Source organism: Adiantum capillus-veneris, chromosome 17 (assembly GCF_014529385.1).
Source record: "Adiantum capillus-veneris isolate H3 chromosome 17, ASM1452938v2, whole genome shotgun sequence".
Taxonomy (NCBI): domain Eukaryota; kingdom Viridiplantae; phylum Streptophyta; class Polypodiopsida; order Polypodiales; family Pteridaceae; genus Adiantum; species Adiantum capillus-veneris.
In genome coordinates this window covers 105,894,976-105,913,705 of record NC_140947.1, presented here as the reverse complement: position 1 = coordinate 105,913,705, position 18,730 = coordinate 105,894,976, and the positions used below count along the sequence as shown (strand labels likewise).

The 18,730-nt window shown below is 45.8% G+C and overlaps 1 protein-coding gene and 1 pseudogene across 1 annotated transcript in view; both read right to left on the bottom strand.

The window, feature by feature from the left end:
* Window positions 1-5,888: 5,888 nt before the first annotated feature.
* LOC147437833 (zinc metalloproteinase aureolysin) overlaps window positions 5,889-18,730 on the bottom strand; it is a 61,796-nt gene continuing 48,954 nt past the window's right edge. Inside the window, exons 2-4 of the mRNA XM_086486010.1 lie at window positions 6,625-6,689; window positions 6,289-6,477; window positions 5,889-6,195 (exon numbers count right to left, since the gene is read on the bottom strand). Coding sequence (XP_086342136.1) covers window positions 6,318-6,477; window positions 6,625-6,674 — 210 coding nt within the window. The 5' untranslated portion in view covers window positions 6,675-6,689 and the 3' untranslated portion in view covers window positions 5,889-6,195; window positions 6,289-6,317. The remainder of the gene's footprint in view (window positions 6,196-6,288; window positions 6,478-6,624; window positions 6,690-18,730) is intronic.
* Window positions 16,786-18,685, bottom strand: LOC147437834 (uncharacterized; annotated as a pseudogene).

Here is an 18,730-nt window from a genome sequence, read left to right as displayed (position 1 = left end):
TAGAGTGAACACTCAAGAGAGAGGGAGCTCTCAAAAGTGGATCCTCAAGAGTGGATACTCAAGAATGGAGCCTCTTTGCATAAAGGCTTCCTTTTTAAGGCTTTCACCACAATCCCTTCTACTATGGGTTTAAGCTTGAGCCCTCTAGGCTAGCACATACAACTTTGGAACTCCAAGTGAGCCCAAGACTTTACAAAGTGAGTTGGAAATATTATGCACAACCATAGATATCTTTCGCTTGATGCATATTCGGTGTAGCCTATGTTAGCCGCTGCTAATAACACCCCCTTTGTACCAGTGAGTTCTCGGCTTGGAGCAGAGTGTGTTGCCAGTCAGAGTTTGTACCGATTCATCTAAGTTAGTCGAGTCCCATGCTGTTCAAGTTCTACTGTGAGTCGCTTGTTTGCTTTGTTGTTCATTGCCTAGAGTGTGCTGCCAGCCAGAGCTAGCTGTAGTTCATCTAAGTTAGACGAGTCCCATGCTATTCAGGTTCTACTGTGAGTCGCTTGTTTGCTTCGTTGCTCATTGCCTAGAGTGTGCTTCCATCTAGAGCTAGCTGTACTAGTTCATCTAAGTTAGTCGAGTCCCATGTTGTTCAGGTTCTACTGTGAGTCACTTGTTTGGTTTGTTGTTCATTGCGTACAGTGTTTTGATTCTGTAGGAGTAAGATTTCACGCATATTGCAATGAGGAGCACCTACAATAGAGACCAAGATACATTATTCCCGCTATATCTCCACCCAAGATGTTACCATCTTATTTTCCTCTTTCGCTGTTGTAGTAGGCTATAGTGTCACTCTCACAGGACAAACAGTTAGTATAGTTGGTCTGGTCTGGTTCACACTGGACGGACTCTCTAGGCTGACAGTGACACGTGGCAGGGATACGGATAGTGGTCTAGTGGACATCGTGGCCAGGTCACCACCCTCAGTTTGGAGATAGACTTGTATGGCTGACATTTATGAGCCGTTGGTGGCTCTTTATGGTTTTACTTGAGTAGTAGTTGTTGGGTCATGTTTATCTTCTTCTTCATATATGGTCGAGCGTCATCGTCTACAATAGAGATTCTATACACACAATACGTCTGCACCATCCCTACACATCTGAGCCTCGACACCCCATTGTACCTGTGAGTTCTGGGCTGGAGCTGAGTGTCCTACCACGCCAGAGTTTGTATCGATTCTTTGAGATTGTCCAGTCCATATGTTTTGGTCTGCTGCTGTGTCTCTGTGTTGATCAGTTGTTATCCAGTGTTTCCTTTGTTTTCATTTTGTTTTGAGTGAGATATCACACACATTGCACCGAGGAGCAACCACCGTAGAGCACGACACACTATCAATGCTACAAGTGCTCTCATTTTTGGCACGCCCGATGGGACCTCAACTGAAGTCTCACTCTCCGTTGAGGTGAAAATTGAGAAGCTAGCTGGGTTTTACCTAGCCTCGCCTACTTCGCCTTGCCCAGTGCATCGTGCTCGTCTGGTCCTAGACAACTTACTCTAGCTGACCTAGTCTCTCGCCCTTCTGGTCTGGTCCTCTCTCGCCCTCGTCCATCCAAGTCCTCGTCCTGGTCTAGCCTTCCTCGTCCCTGGTCCAAGCTAGCTGGTCTAGTCACTTGCCCTGGTCCTGGACCAAGTGGTCTAGAGAGTCTAGACTCATGTTCATTCAGCCAGTTAAAGGTCTTCTTGCCTAAAGTTTGGTTGGGTTTGTGGTCACTGCATGACACATACGAGGCGGTCATTAGATCATCAAAGCGCACTACTGAGTCCTCTTAAGTACTACAATAGAAGACGTCAACCCTTGGTACCTAGTCATCGTAGAGAGCACGACACACTATCAACGCTACAGGTGCTCTCATTTTTGGCACTCCCGGTGGGACCTCAACTGAAGTCTCACTCTATGTTGAGGTGCAAATCGAGAAGCTAGCTTGTGTTTAACCTAGCCTCACCTACTTCGCCTTGCCCAGTGCAGCCTGATGGTCTGGTCCTAGACAGCTTACTCTAGCTGACCTAGTCTCTCGCCCTTCTGGTCTGGTCCTCTCTCGCTCTTGTCCATCGAAGTCCTCGTCCTGGTCTAGCCTTCCTTGTCCCTGGTCCAGCTAGGTGGTCTAGTCACATACCCTGGTCTAGAGAGTCTAGACTTGTGTTCATTCAGCTAGTTAAAGGTCTTCTTGCCCAAAGTTTGGTTGGGCTTGTGGTCACTGCATGACACATACAAGGTGGTCATTAGAGCGTAAAGCGCACTACTGAGTCCTCTTAAGTACTACAACAGAAGACGTCAACCCTTGGTACCTAGTGGAAGTAGAAGTCCACCAACCTCATCACCTATACCTCCACATACGGCATCATCCATCCCTCCATCCGGTTCTACATCTTCAAGGTCACCTTCCACAGTAAAGCTCTCTCCCATTTTGTTACAGCAAGCTATTGAGCAACGGGCTCCTGAGAAGGCGGCCATGGAGGCGTTGACCAGTGTTTTGGCCAAGGTAAACATCAAGTTTCCTACCTTCAAGGGACTCTCCTCGGAAGATGCAGACGACCATGCAAGGAGGTTTGTATCTCTCTGTAGAGGTTGTGGTCTTAATAGAGAAGATGCTTATTTGGTACTCTTTCCATCTACCTTGGATGGCTTGGCAGATAAGTGGTACAACCAGTTTGCAGAGGACCATTTTGCAACTTGGGCAACTTTGAGAAACAGTTCTGTGTAGCATTCAGACCATGTGACTACCAGGAAAAGGTTTTGAATGAGTTGGCCAACATGGTGCTCCAACCAGAGGAGACTTTTGCAGAACTCATGACTAAAACCAAGTCTCTGGTTGCCAAGCTTCCTCAGCAACCAGGGGAATTTATGGTTAAGAAGTGGGTGGAGAAGGCTCTTCCCAAAACTTCCCAGCAAAAACTCCGAGAGAGTCTCTGACCTGACGCCACTCTGGAGGAGTTTGTCGCGGCTGCTTCTAGGATAGACGGAGCTAGGAAGCTGTTCACTAACTCTCCTTAGGTAGAGACCCCCTCAGTGTTTTCGAAAAGTCATAATCCTTTAACTTCTTTACGCAAGGAATTGGAAACCCTAAAGTTACAGCGAGCTCTCCAAGTGGAGAGGTCCTTATCTCTTAGACAGGAGAAGCCTCCACATCACGAGGCATTGGAACAAATCAAGCGCGCGCTAGAAGAGCTCAAGTCTCAACACGAGACTAAGTCTATGGTTTGGTGTAGCTCATGCTGCTCTCCAAGGCACCCTCCACATGAATGCCCCCTTCGGGTTTACTGCCACTTCTGTGAAAAGTCTGGACATGAGGACAAGGACTGTTACTACCTCAAGGGATTGCGACAAATACAACAAAGACTTGGTCCTACTCTTCAACAAGGGCCAGCACCAGCATCCAACATAGTTTCTCCCTGTGGCCATCCACACCATATGCCACCTTTGCTAGCCCCTCCAATGCAAGGTATGTAAAGTACTTTTCCGTCTCAGAGCTTTTATCATACCCATGCTCCCTCATCACCTCAAAACTTCTATGCCTCCACCTCCAACTCCATGCACGAGGAGCAAGGACAACCTCACCCTTCGACTCGCCCAAATCGGCTCATTTTGTGCTACAGATGCGGGAAATATGGTCATTTTCAAAGCAAATGCCCTCTGCCAGAAGGGTCCCCTCCATGCCTTCATTGCCCTGAAACGAAGAATCACTACAGTAAGGATTGCCCTAAAATCCGTGCATCCACGGCTTCGAACCCAAGTCAAAGCCAGAATGAGTTTACCTTTCCCAAGTTCAATCAGATAGCAGTTAGCACCATTCCTCAGCTGCCCCCTTCTACCCACGTGGTTACCCCTCAAAATAAGATGCAATTGGTAGAGGAGCCATCGGGTGTCCTCACTCAAGCCCAGAGAGCCGCTCTCGGTCTTAGCATTCCAACTCCCCCCCACATTCTCACACCGGTGGATACCCTGCCTTCAACTGTTAACAAGCCATCCCCTAGTGCCATGAAAGAACCCAAATCTTTGCTCTCCGATATTGATGAAGCTTTCTTGGTAGCAGTTTCCGACCTACAGAAGATCAAGGTACCAGAGAAACCACTGGTAGAACAAGAAAAGCTTAGAGCAGAGACAATCTTGAAGAACACCTTCCAACAAGTGTCCCTCTATGACATGCTGCGACTAGATGCGAGTTTTAGAAGTGACACCCTTGTTGTTATTGTAGCAGAAGGTGTTGCAAGGTTCATAAGCAAGCATGGACCAAGTCATTTTCGTCTCACTACGGTTATGGAGGATAAAGATGTGCTGGATCCAAACCAAGCATATCTCTTTGCTGTGAAACCGCATTTTGTTTTGCCAATTGGGATTCTTGGACTATGCAATCATACTGGGTTCTTGCCTATTCAAAGGCTTAAGGCATTTGCAAGCAGTGCAATGTTTTTAACTCCCATTTTGAGGAATGTAAGGTCATGGGTACCTAGTGGTCAGTATTTCCTCTCACCAAGACGATGAGCAGTCTTGTGGCGAGCAACCTGTAGTAGCAGGATACAGTGTCACTTTCACAAGACACACAATCAGTACCGTTGGTTTGGTCTGGTTCACGCTGGATGGGCTCTATGGGCTGGCAGTGACACGTGGCAGGGGTTCGGACGGTGGTCTAGTGGACATTGTGGCCAGGTCACCACCCTCAGTTTGGATATAGCCTTAGATGGCTGACATTTATGAGCCGTTGGTGGCTCTTTATGGTGGGACATTTGAGTAGTAGTGGTTGGGTCATGTTTATCTTCTTCTTCTTATATGGTCGAGCGTCATCGTCTACAGTAGAGAGTCTTTACATGCAACACGTCTGCACCATCCCTACACAGTTGAGCCTCGACACCCCATTATACCCGTGAGATTTGGGCTGGAGCTGAGTGTGTTGCCACGCCAGAGTCTATATCGGTTCTTTGAGATAGTCGAGTCCATATGTTCTGGTCTACTGTTTTGCTCAGCTGATGTCCAGTGTTTCCTTTGTTTTCATTCTGTTTTGACTGAGATGTCACGCACATTGCACTGAGGAGCACCCACCGTAGAGAGCACGACACACTATCAACGCTACACATGTCTTCATGTATTTCTAGAGCAAAGTGATCTCTTCTTGTTGTCTACCCTCAACTTCAATGTAGCACATTCCTCTGCCAACTTTGCTATCTTATCGCCTTGTTACAGATTAGCCCATTCCTCCAATTTCTTTTCCATGATAGTATGCATTTTTCCCTCGAGACCAATGTAGTGTAGAAGCGTACATGCCGAGGTCTACCACACCCATTTGTAGTACACGAATGTTTTGCTCATGAGAGAGAGAGGGATCTTGCATCCATTAGAGACCAGGAGACAAATCAAATATATACGTGTGTGTCCTCCCATCTATCAGGAAAGGACAAAAGTACAAAGCAACCCTCTAGTAGGGGGGGAGGGGGTGATCCATGGGACATTAAGATACAAGATACATGGTATATGAGAAGAGAGGGAAGAGAGGGGGCAAGGGGGATTCACTTGACTCGCCAAACTCAGCAAGATCACCCTTCCAAACTATTCTAGATGTGATTTGATGAATTGACTTAGCTAGAGTGCAAAGAACATAGCCTCTGAGATTAGTAATTGTCAGCCTTAAACCCTGCAAGCCTGCGTCCAGCATTGTTGTGTGCAAACAGCACGAGGACCTGCAATGTCCACATACTACAGTCAATACTCAGTTGACGTGTGAAAAATCCGCATCCAAGAATCCCTCTCCCCCCACAACGCCTCCCAACCAAAACAAGCACACCGACTCTCTTCCACCATATTCTCTTCCACCATATTCCACCACTCCCAAATGCAACTTCTGTTCATATCATCATGTTGGATTTCTACCACCTTGCATAAAGGCACCAGTAAAAAGACGTAAAATGCATTCAAAGCACAACACAGTATCCTTAAAAACATTTGAATAATATTGCAAACAAGGGAGTTCAAAGTGTGAATTGAAGTTTTCTTGATACACCTAATACTCTGAAACCACAACTTTAGGGCTTCCATACTATGGCTTCCCCTGATGTAATGACCGGCCACATGAAATCACAACCTTTACAGAGGACTGCTAATCTCTGCCTCAGCTTGTAGACATTTGTAACTCTTAGTCCACAAATAGATCAGATTTGCCAAGCCTGACTATCAACACTTCACAACTCAAGTAAAGCTTCAATCTGCAAAATGCGCAGTTCAGCATAAATTCAATGCTTCAACTCATTGGAAGAAAATATTGATATGGCAAGAATGCAGGCATTCAGCAAATTTACCAAATGCAAGCGGTGTACATGCTAATTTACTATTGCGGCCTGTTTGCATGATCTTTCCACCTCAAAACAGCTTTCTCTGCATTTTCTTGAGCCCTTGCAATCTCTGCTTCAGAAAACTTGTGTTCCACAATACCCAACGGTCCTGGTTGAAGAACATCAATTACTCTTTGCAGTTCCCTTTCAAGCTGCCTAAAGTGACAAATGGTTAACAATCACACCTATAACCTTATCCTACAAAATATCAAATGGATGGATGGCATGACCAATTGTTAAACCACCTGCAGCATTACAAAATGGAATGTTGCATATGCATGCGGCAAGGCAGAAAATGCTTACTTTAAAGATGAGATTCCTTTGGAGAAACACTGCCGCAGAAATCCGCTCATGATGCTTTTTCAGTCCTGTTTCAACAACGGTAAGTGTTAAGCAAATAGTAAATCATCATGTGTAGAAAGCTTTTGATGTTTCAATGTAAAAAACTTGCCAAGCAAAATTGGGTCAAACACTAAGGCATTCCCTTCTTTTTATCAGTCAACACTTCATATGCATCTTTATAAACGTCTCAGAAATGTTAAGTTCGAAGACTACAAGCTGCTTGTTTTGCACCATCAAACCATCTAATGTTGAAGTCAAGCATAATGCCACAAACGCAATGTCCTCACTGAGCTATTCGCTTATATAGGGGACAATTTAAAAATTAATGGAACACTTAACAATAATGACCACAATCTTGTCTTCTGTTCAGGTGTCTTTTGATTCATCCTTTGCTTTCTGTGCAGCTGTCTTGACAATGGCATTGCTGCTCCCTGTTATTTATCTGAGGCTGTTCCACATCTCACAAACTCGGTAAAAATTTCTCTCCTCCTCTACCTTCTCGCCCAGTCAAAGAGATTAGCCCCTCAACATGCACCCCTTGTGGTATTTCTTTATATATCCATGAGCTGTCATGGTCACAACTGTTCGGTGTGAGCTCACTCACATGGTTTGAGTGCTAATGGCACCCCTAGCCCCAAAAACAACTTAAATCATCTTCTACGTTTCAAGGGCCTGCATGCTCTAGCTCTCAGTTTTGCTTTGGTTGGTTCTCTGTACAGTGGGCCACATGCCATGTCATCATCTTGTGACCCCTGTAGGTGGGCTACAGTGTCACTTTGCACGGAAAGACAATTACAGTTGGTGGTGGGTACACACTGGGTGGACTTGACACGTGGTAGGAGTGGTGGTCTAGAGGACACCGTGGCCAGTTCTTCCCCACCACAGTTTGGAGATAGGTGCAGCTGAACTGTCAAGGATATTTGAGTTATCCGTTGGCTGCCCTTTTTGTATCTATGCTCATATTTGCTTTAGTCTTGGTATGATGTTCTAGGTGGTTTTACAAGTCTTGAGTCCAGCTTCATGTGTTCAGTCTAGCACCACACATTTGCACTCTCTCTGCACATTTGAGCCTCGACACCCCCATTGTACCCGTGAGTTCTGGGCTTGGAGTTGAGAGTGCAACCAGCCAGAGTCTGTACTGGTTCACATGAGTTAGTCGAGTCCCATGCTGTTTGGAGTCTACTATTGAGTCATTTGAGTTTGCTCTGTTGTTTCATTGTTTACCGTGTTTTCATTCCGTTGGAGTGAGGTTTCATGCACATTGCATTGAGGAGCACCCACAGTAGAGAGCACGACACTATTCTTGCTACAAGTGTTCTCATTTTTGGCACGCTGGTGGGACATCAACTAAAATCTCACTCAGTTGCGGTACGGTACATGGTACATCGTCATGGTCGAAGATCTAACTGGTTAACTGGTTAGTCTCTCGCCTTTTGTCTGTACACCCTCGCCTCATCCAACCTGGTCTAGCTGGTCTCGCCTTTGTCTACCTGGTTTTGGTTTAGTCTCTCGCCTTTGGTCTAGGTCTAGCCAGCTGGTCTAACTGGTTTAACTGGTTCACCTGGTCTACTCGCCCTGGTCTAGTCAGCAAGTCTAACTGGTCTAGCTTGTTGGTCAAGTACAGTCGGCCTTTGTCTCCCCTGGTCTAACCTGTGTCGAGTTCAGCTGATCACATCGAGTCTAGCCCAGTGGGTTTAGAGTTCACGAGTCTTCTTGCCTAAGAGGTTGGTTGGGTTTGTTGCTACTGCATGACACATACAAGGCAGTCAACAAAGCCCACTACTGAGCCCTTTGAAGTACTACCACCCAGAGTGCCAACCTTTCGTGCCAAGTAGGAGTCCACCAGCCGCACTACCCCTGCCCTCCCAAGCATCTACCTCCACTCCCTCAACCAATTCTTCACCTCCCAGGTCACCTTCCCCAATACACTTTCCACCAACTGTGTTACAGCAGGCTTTGGAGCAACAGGCACCTGAGCAGGCAGCCATGGAGGAGCTGACAAGTGTTCTTGCTAAGGTGAACATCAAGTTTGAGCCTTTCAAAGGACTCTCCATGGAGGATGCAAGATGACCATGCTAGGAGGTTTGTATCCCTCTGTAGAGATCGGGCCTAAACAGAGCCTTAGTGCTCTTTCCGTCCACCTTGGATGGCTTAGCACACAAATGGTACAGTCAGTTTGCAAAAAACCACTTTAGGACTTGGGCAACACTAAGGCGACACTTCTGTGAAGCTTTCAGAACAGGTGACTTTCGAGAGAAAGTCTTGGATGAGTTGGCAGACGTGTCAAGCCACTGAAGAAAGGAGCCGACTTGCAGATCTCGGTCGAGGGGCCTAAACCCTAAGTGAAGAAGCAGAAGCAACAGAAGAAGTTTTACCAACTTGCAAAGCCTTGCCGACTGGCCTATTTTTATAGAAGGAAAGATGGGGCCCAAGTGACATAAGGGCATTAAAATAAAGAAGGACCAGCGCACACATCTGATGACTTGGCAGCAGATGTAGGGAATCCCGCAATTCATGCTGACATGCTAACTTGGCAGTTAGTACTTTAAATAAGTGCAGAGGGCTCAGTCTCTGACATGCTTCGGTGAGAAGGTGCAGAGCACGAATACCGGCATTGTACTGAGTTCAAGTAATATAAAGAAATACTGAAAGGGGCGCCAAGGTTTGGGGCCAGAGTACTGGGGTGGAATTCCGCCACTTTGTGTCATGTGTGCTCTCTCTCTTTCAATTCAATTGTTACTGAAGTGTTAAAAGTCTATCCGGTTTGTTCTTTTCTATTGGCACGTGGTGCCCGCCTTGTGACAGTGGTATCAGAGCATCAGGCGTGAGCTTTTCCGAAAGCATATCGGTCCTACAAAAGAGCAGACAGAGCAAACCGGCGCTTCCAAAGGCTACTGAAAGTTTATTTGAAGAATATTTGTGCTCTGATCACGAACTTATTAGCCACTCCCACCCTTACTTCATTGCGCATCAGAGCGCGCTCCCATCTTCACCGCTCATGTCTTACAAGGCATAAGCCATAAAGATCACTTACAAGAGAAGAATCCAAGATTTGTTTTGAGGTGTTGTTTTTCTTAGATGCAGTGCCATGCAGTGGTGGATGTCTATAGCTACCGAGCCGCATGCTCCAAGGACTTGGCAAGCTTTCAAGAAAATTTTTGCCCGAAGTTATATGGTTTCTGACATCTTCCTTCGAAGTGCAACTTTTGGCAGAGTGGGGTATCCTGAAATGCTTGCCATGAAAACCTTAGCAGATTATAACTTGAAATTTCTCAACATTTCTCAATAGGTGTCTCTTCTCGAGCTGATAACCTTGGAGGTCCGGTGTGAATGGGACTACCATCGCCGCCAGAGGAAACTGTTTGTCCAAAAGCTAATAGATCATCCTATGGTCGGCTATGACCTTATGGAAGGAATCTAACCCTAATTTTTGGTGCACGTTTCAGGATGGAAAGTTAGTCGACTTTTTGAGCTCGGCTGATGTCAAGATTGCTTTTAATGTTTTAATTTTGTTTGAGAATCAATTTGAGAACTTGTTTGGTGATCCTGTTTGGAATTTGTTTGACATGGATGGTATCTGTTTTGAACCTGTCTTGGTGCCGATTTGAACTGTTTCACTCTGGTTTGAATACTGATTTTAATGCTTGGTGATTTACTCCCGGTGGAGTAGTGAGAAATGGACTTTGAGAATGCTTGCGCATACTCATGGACCGGACCCTTGTGGTTATTTGCGGGGGGAGTATTCAATGCTTGAAAAAAATATTGTTGTTGTTACTCCTGGCCCGGAACTGAATGGTTATGCGGGAGAAGTATTAAGAAGTCTGAGCAATGGTTACTCTCAGCACCTTCAAACAACACAGGTAGCAGTCTGGGGGGCGTTTGGTTGTAAGAGGCCTCTTTATCTCCCAATGTTCATCGGTGACTTTATGTTTCTATGTCTTATAACATGCATATGTGAACATTTGTGTTGCATTGTGATGTGCCACCCACTGAATATTCCGTTTTAGATGAGATTCGACCCAGGATATCAAGAGTTCCGATCTGAAATGAGACTCCTTATTGGATGAGATTCTTCTAGGAAGCCAACGACCCAGAAAATCAAGAGCTCCGATTTGGATAGAAATTGATTGTTCCTTGAAATGTCCCTCGGACTGACCCTCAGAAATTTTTAAGCTAACTTGAGTTGTTTTGTAGATATGTTGTAATCGCGTAATCGCGGACGATTACTTTCTTTCAAGAAGGGGGGATGTCACAAATAGCTGACGTGTCAAGCCACTGAAGAACGGAACTTGACTTGCAGATCCCGCCTCAGGGACCTAAACCCTAAGTGGAGAAGCAAAAGCAGCAAAAGAAGTTTTACCAACTTGCAAAGTCTTGCCGAGTGGCCTATTTTTAAAGAAGAGTTCCCAACAACTTGTGGGACCCCGTCCGATGGGGCCCAAGTGACATAAAGGCATTAAAATAAAGGACCACCGCACACACAACTGATGACGTGGCAACAGATGTACAAAATTCCGCAATTCACGTTGACATGCTGATGTGGCAACCAGTAAGGAATTCCGCAATTCACGCTGACATGCTGACGTGGCAGGTAGTATGGAAAGCGTTTTCCGTTGGTTGTGCTACGTGGCACCTGTATGGATTTCTGCGTTTTGTGGGCTGGCAGCTTTTGGACAAGATGCTTTTGGGCTAGTTGCTTTTAAGTTTACTACTTTTCATGTAATGCTTTTGAGGCCAAGGGCCTTTAAATAAGTGCAAAGGGCTCAGTCTCGGACACGCTTCGGTGAGGTACCGGCATCGTACTGAGTCCAAGTAATATAAAGAAATACTGAAAGGGCCGCCAAGGTTTGGGGCCAGTACTCTCTGGGGTGGAATTCCACCACTCCGTGTCGCGTGTGCTCTCTCTTTCAATTCAGTTGTTATTGAAGTGCTAAAAGTCTGTTTAGTCTATTCTTTTCTATTGGCACATGGTGTCCGTCTTGTGATAGCTTCCCCAGCAACCTCAAGACTTCATGATCAAGAAGTGGATAGAGAAGGCTCTCTCGAAGACGTCTCAATAGAAGTTGGGAGAGACTCTCCGACCTGAAGCACCCTTGGAGTTTGTCGATGCCACTACCAGAATCGAGTGGGCAAGGCGGTTATTCAAGGACTCCCCCTAGGTAGAGTCCGCCTCAGTCCTCATGGAAATGCATATGACCCTTTGATTTCTTTACACAAAAACTCAAAGCACTAACATTACAACGACCTCGTCACGTCTCTTCGATAGGAGAAGTCCCCACATCAAGAGAGTTAGACCGAATCAGGCGGGAGCTAGAGGTGCTCAAGGTTCACCAAGAGTCTAAAGCGGTGGTCTGGTGTAGCTCATGTCGCATACCCACACAAATGCCCTCTTTGGGCCTACTGCCACCACCGTAAAAAATCCGAACATGACGAGGAGGATTGCTACTACCTAAAGGGATTACGGCACCTTCAACAGAGCCTTGCTCCTACTCTTCAACAAGGGTTGGCACCTCCATCTAATATGGTTTCCCCTTATGGCCATCCGAACTACATGCCACCTTTGTTGAATATGCACCCTATGCAAGGTTTGCCGAGCACTTTTCCATCTCAAAGTTTCTATTACGCTAACGCTTCCTCAGCCCCTCGGAACTTCTACACCTCAGCCTCCACCTCTATGCAACATGAGCAAAGACCACCTCGTCCCCCATCTTGCCCCTCCAATAGACCCATTTTGTGCTACAGATGTGGTGCATATGGGCATTACCAAAGCAAGTGTCCCCTACCCGAAGGATCTCCTCCTCAATGTCATTGCCCTAAGGCTAAGGATCTACAGTGAGGATTGTCCTAGACAACAGGCATCCACCTCTTTGAGCCCGATCAACCAGAGTTCACGTTTCCAAAGATCAATCTGACAGCAGTGAGCAACATTCACCTGCTACTCATGTGGTTATCCCTCAGAGCAAGCTGCAACAAGTGGAGGAGCCCGTTGATGTCCTCACTCGGGCACAACCATCCCCAATTTCACAACCTAGTCCATCCCTAGCAAAGGACAAGTCATCCACTAGTGCCAAAGGCCAACCTACCTTAAGGCTATCTGATATTGATGGGGCCTAGGCAATGGCTGACTTACAACAGATCAAGGTACCAGAGAAGGCCCTGATCAATAGAGAAAACCCTACGACAGAGACTATCTTGAAGAATACCCTTCAGCAAGTGTCACTCTACGACATGCTCCGGCTAGATGCAAATCTTCGAGTGACACCCTTACAGTCATTCAGTCTCTGTATCCGGGAGCAAGGTCTAGTGGCGGGCACCTCGCAGTGCAACCTACATTTCCTCACTGATTAAAGAAGTCCTCGTCACAGTGTGTCTATTCTAGGGCCCAAATTCTCGGGTGTAATTGTCGACGGTGAATCTAGTACCAACCTGATGTCTGAGTTCACTATGCAGGCCTGGGTCTACAGCCTACTAGCCCCCCCCCCCCCCCCCCCCCCCCCCCTTTCACAATGACTTTGGCCAATCAAAGGATTGTCTACCCCTTGGGCATGGTAGACAAGGTGCATCTGCAAGTACAGGACTTCACATTCAGCTTGGATTTTGTCGTGGTTCGTCCTCCTCAGGTCGAAGGTGGCTTCCGCTTGCTCATTAGTCGACCATGGCTGCGGCACACTAAAGCGCCACATGATTGGGGCAATGATGCCATGTGGATACACACTCCTGGCTCCCCAATGACACCCATTCGACTTGAAGGAGACATGGATCCTGTAGTGCATCATAGTTCCTTGTTAATGGAGTCCAACCCTGAATTGGCACAGCCTACCCCACCTAACGGGCCCTGCTTGAGTGGTTAGAAGCTACAAAGTCTATGCCTTGTTATGTGGTTTCTATTCAATCCTTGCTCAAGGATAACCCATCTACCAATGTCCCTATAGTAGCCATGCAGAATGTGCTGCCTAGCCCAGAAACAAGTATTGCGGTTATGAATGCTCCTCCTGTCAAGGCCTATGGGCTACTAGGCCTGACATAGCCCATGCAGTGGGAGTTGTGAGCCGGTTTAGGGCTAATCCACGCAGGTTGCATTGGGATGCAGTGAAGTCCATTATGAGGTACTTGAAAGGGACTAAAAACAAATGCCTTTGCTATAGTAAAGGACCATTGGAGTTGAAGGGATTTTGTGACTCTGACATGGCTGGTGATATGGACACACGGAAATCCACAAGTGGCTACGTGTTTACTCTTGCAGGAGGTGTTGTTTCATGGTGTTCTAGATTGCAAAAGATTGTTGCATTGTCTACGACAGAGGCTGAATATATTTCAGCCACTGAGGCTTCCAAAGAAGCCATTTGGTTAGCACGTCTATGCAGTGAGTTTGGTTTGCCTGACAAGGCACCTATGCTTGGTTGTGATAGCCAGAGTGCCATATGTCTGGCAAAGAATGCCATGTTTCATGCACGCACAAAGCATATTGATGTGCAGTATCACTTCATTCGAGAAGTGCTTGAGGATGGCCTTATTGCCTTGGTTAAGGTCCATACATCCAAAAATCCAGCAGATGCTCTCACTAAGTGCTTATCCAAAGCACAACATCATCTATGCATATAGATGGTGGGAGTCACGTAGCTTAAAGGCGCCATTTATGCCTTTAATTGGGAGGTTGTTGGGTTAAAGGCCCAAATGGCACCCTTTCGTGTATAGTTTTAAAGGTTATTAACCTTTGGTCAAGTTCACACTGACCTTGGCCACTAACTTTAAATTGGTCCTATACTTTTAATAAAGGGAAAGTGAGCCCATTTGTTCACTCACTCATTCCCTTCCTAAATCGTGTAGCGCTCCCTCTCTCTCTTCCTTCGTTCTCTAGCGCTTCCCCTTTTGCAAGCCTTCGCCCCTCTCCAAAGCACAAGCCCTGTACTTCTTCGCGTGCTCTATCACTTGCACACACCGCCGCTTGCTCATCAACTGGTATCAGAGCCAAATTAGGGTTTTCTCCCAAACCTGCAAGCACTAATTTTCAGCCAAGGAGGTCAACTTTCACGCGAGATTTTGCAATTTCATCACCAAAGGACTCGTCCACGGACACTAGAGGGCTCCCGGCAATTCAAATTGACCTAAAACAGGCTGAAATTAGGTCAAAATCAGCAAATTACAGGTTATGACAGCAAAATACAGGTTTTGTAAATCATGTATTAAGGTGTGGGAACATCTTTGCTAGGTCCCCGCTACTCGAAAACAAAGAAATTGCCGAAAAATAGGTCCCAAAACAGGTGTTTTCAGCAAATTTCAGATTTCCGCAGGTTTTTGCAAGTGTTTTTATGATGCGTCTACAGTGGGGAAAGTGCAAATTGATGCAATCTACGCACATTTGACAAGTTTTGGCTATGTATGACCATTTGTGGCTCAATTTTGTGCAATTTGATGCTACAAATTGAGGCTTTTGCTCATACATGCTTTTAAAGGCTGTGCATTAGCATTATGTATGTTCTGTGAGGCTAAAAACAACTAAAATTGTTGGTTTTGAGCACAAATTCACTCGCTGAAATTTCTTGCCATAAATTTCAAAAATTGTTTTTTGTGCCTAAATCAACCCCTTTTGCCCCAAATTGCTCCTGTGACCATTTGGAGTTGTAGTGCACACTCTTGTGAGGTTATGCTCCGGTTTTTATGCATTTTGCCCAAAAATTCAGCGTATTAGCCCTCTTGTTCGTGCAACTATGGGCTCATCTTCTTTGGATGTGAAGAATCTCTTCGAAATTAGGAGGTTCAATGGAACAGGTTTCGACCTTTGGAAAGACAGGATCCAGGGAATCCTATTTCTTAAGGATTGTGAAGGGGCACTTGAACAGATAAAGCCACAGAATATGACGGATGAAGCATGGGTTAGCCTGAACAGGAAGGCAGTTACATACATTAAAATGGCCATGACCGATGAGACAGTCATTGATTTAAAAGGTCTCACAAGTGCTATTGATGTGTGGGAGAAGTTAAAGGGGATGTATGAGAATACAACGCCTGTCAACCAAGTGCATTTGATACGAAAACTTGTTGACATGTAACTAGATAAGTCGAAGAGCGTTGTAGAGTACTTGTCGTTGTTCGCAGGTACTTTGTCGCACTTACAGGATTCAGGTTTGCCTCCTTTTGATGATAAGCTGAAAGCTATCTTCTTGCTTATGACCTTACCTGATTCATGGAAAACATTGGTGGTTTCATTGTCGAATAACCCCAATTTGACCTTTGATGGTGTTAGGGGTTCTGTCTTGAATGAGGAAATCAGGAGGAAAGCAAGTGGAGAGGGAGGCAGCTCTGCTAACATGGTTAGAGGCATAGTTTTTCCATACGTCAATCACACGTCGGACGCACACGGGTACGGAATAAGTACGGATCAGACCACCCAAAATTCCACACGTCAGTCTTAGGATGCTACATAGTAATTGTAGAAATACTTACTGCACCACCATGTTTAAAACTTTATAAGTTTATAGACAGACAAAAGTTAAAACTTAAAACCATAGAAACTTTAGAAATTAAAAGTGGACTGAGGACTCTGGAGAGTCGAGACTGGAGAGAATCAAGATGGTGCCTCAGACCTCTAAGTAATGATTGATAAAGTAACCTCCAAACAGAAAGGAGTCAAGAGTCAGGACAATAGAAGCAAGCCAAAAACATTCAGGAATCAGGAGTGTAGTCTCCTTAAGGCTGAATCCAAAACATAAGTAGAGAGGCGAGACTAGAGGCTAGAATCTAAACTGTAGACTCTAGAGTCAACAGTGAACAAAACACCATATGGGTAACGGCATGCCGCATAAGTAAATGTCAAAAACCATGGTCCAGACTCCATAAGCAGGCGGCCAGGCACAGTGAGCTCTAACTCTCACCATAGCTCACATCCTCATCGTCATAAGTAGCATCATCCTCCTCCTCGTCCTTGTCCTCGTCCTCATCCTCATCCTCGTCCTCATCACCACCAACTAAGCATGATGCTCCAATATGACTGGTCCCAGCAATGGGAATAGGCTCTATCGCATCTGTAGTACTCTCTGCAATGGCCTCCTGAATCTCTTGCAAGGCAAGCAAGCGGTCCTCATCTTTTTCCTTATTGAGCATTTCCAATGTGACCTCCATTCTCTAATAGCCGCGCTCTTTGATTTTGGATATGAGCCTCAAGTTCGTGTGTATGTACACAAGCTTCTCTGTATGAGATGGGAGTAGCCTATTTCTTCTCTTGGTATGAATGAGAGAGAAGGTGCTCCAATTTCTCTCACATGGAGAGGCACATGTCCCTTGCGAAAGCACTCTCAAAGCAAGAGCTTGCAAAGCAGGTGTGCAAGCCCCAAAAGTTTCCCACCATTTCACTCCCTCTTGCATCCTCAATGCATCTTTTGCAATTGGATGAGCAAATGACTTGCTTTCAGCTTTATAAATGTCAAACTCATCAATTAGGGTGCCTTGCAAGGTCAAATCACCCTTGGTGTACCTGTCCAAGAATGTCATCCATCCTTCATGCACCTCGCCATCACTTTCTTGCCCTCTTCCTCGCCATATGGGATGCAACATGTATCCAACAGCATGTAACGGTGTGTGCAACATATTCCATCTTTGAATGCATAGATCCCTAATCTCTCTCATCCTTGCAGCATCAATGCCTTGCATGTTTTCAATTTGCTCTACCATGCGATACGTAAGCTCCTTCCCTATCAGCCAAACGGAGAATTTTCAAAATCGGAGCACACATTTTCAAAATCAGCCTTGCCTCTTGCCAAAAGGATGCATTAAACACAATGTTCGAGACCTTAGTAGCCTTTTGAGTCTTGGATCTCTTCATCTTAACAAATTTGTCATCAATCATAAGCTTGCGCATACCTTGCATGCATCTCTCATCCACAAGATTGGCCAACATAATAAAGTAGTACGCAAATCGAGTGGCTGACGGCTTGACCAAGTCCTTCTTGCTAAGTTGCCGAAACAATGCCAACACAGTAGATTTTCTTGTCACAAATGTGACAATCTTTGTTGCATCCTCAAGCACTTTTCCAACCCAACCAATCTGTCCAATGTCCTCAAACAAAAGGTCCAAGCAATGGCAAGCACTTCTGGTAAAAAAAATGTGTTTCCACTCCCTTTCAATCATCTCCCCAGCACCAACACAATTGGTTGCATTGTCCATGCATACCTGCACAACATTTGCTGGGCCAATCTCTCTGATAACCTGTTTGAGATGCTTAAAAATAAATTCCGATGTCTTTGTTTCCCCAGATGTGTCTACAGCTTTCAAAAACACTGACCCATGAATAGAGCATGCAAGAAAGTTAATGATAGGCCTGCGCCTAGTGTCAGACCATCCATCACACACTATAGAGCATCCATATCTTTTCCATTTCTCGCGTACACCCATGATCTCAGTCTTTACGCATTTAACCTCCTCATTCAATTCTGTGGTGCGCAAAGCATGATAAGAGGGGGGAACATACGAAGGACCTGCTTGCCCAATAGCTTTCACCATTTGCCAAAAGTAAGGGCTCCTTACTTTCCATGTAGGAACATCCTCGGCATAAAAAACCCTGCGCAAGGCTTGGTCTGCTTGCTTCTGTGTTTGCAAGCCAAATGCACTCGCCAAACCCCCTTGAGAAACCTTCCTCTTTTTGCTTGAGGACCCCACATTGGACTTGGAAGAGCCACTTACATTAGTTGTTCCCTTAGCATGCGTACTCATTGAAGCACTTCCTTGAGCTTGAGAGGCATCTCCTTCCAAATCATTGACCAGTGCATCTACAAAAGCAGCTCTGTCTTCTCCCTCTGGCCTTGCATCTGCATGCAATCTTGTGACAATCTCTACAACATCTGCTGGGGCCTCATCACATGGGCCTCCCACACCATGGCCAGCAATGCCCAAAATATGTGCACGGATACGCAAAGGACCACCGTCCCATGAATGCCCACAAAAATTACATTTACAAGTCCATTTCCCTTTTGGAAGACTCTTCACTTGCTGCACATACTGCCACTCGGGACGCTTGGTTCGGCCCATCTGCAAACTTGCAAAGAATTCGGCTTGGAAGTTGGAACTTGGAAG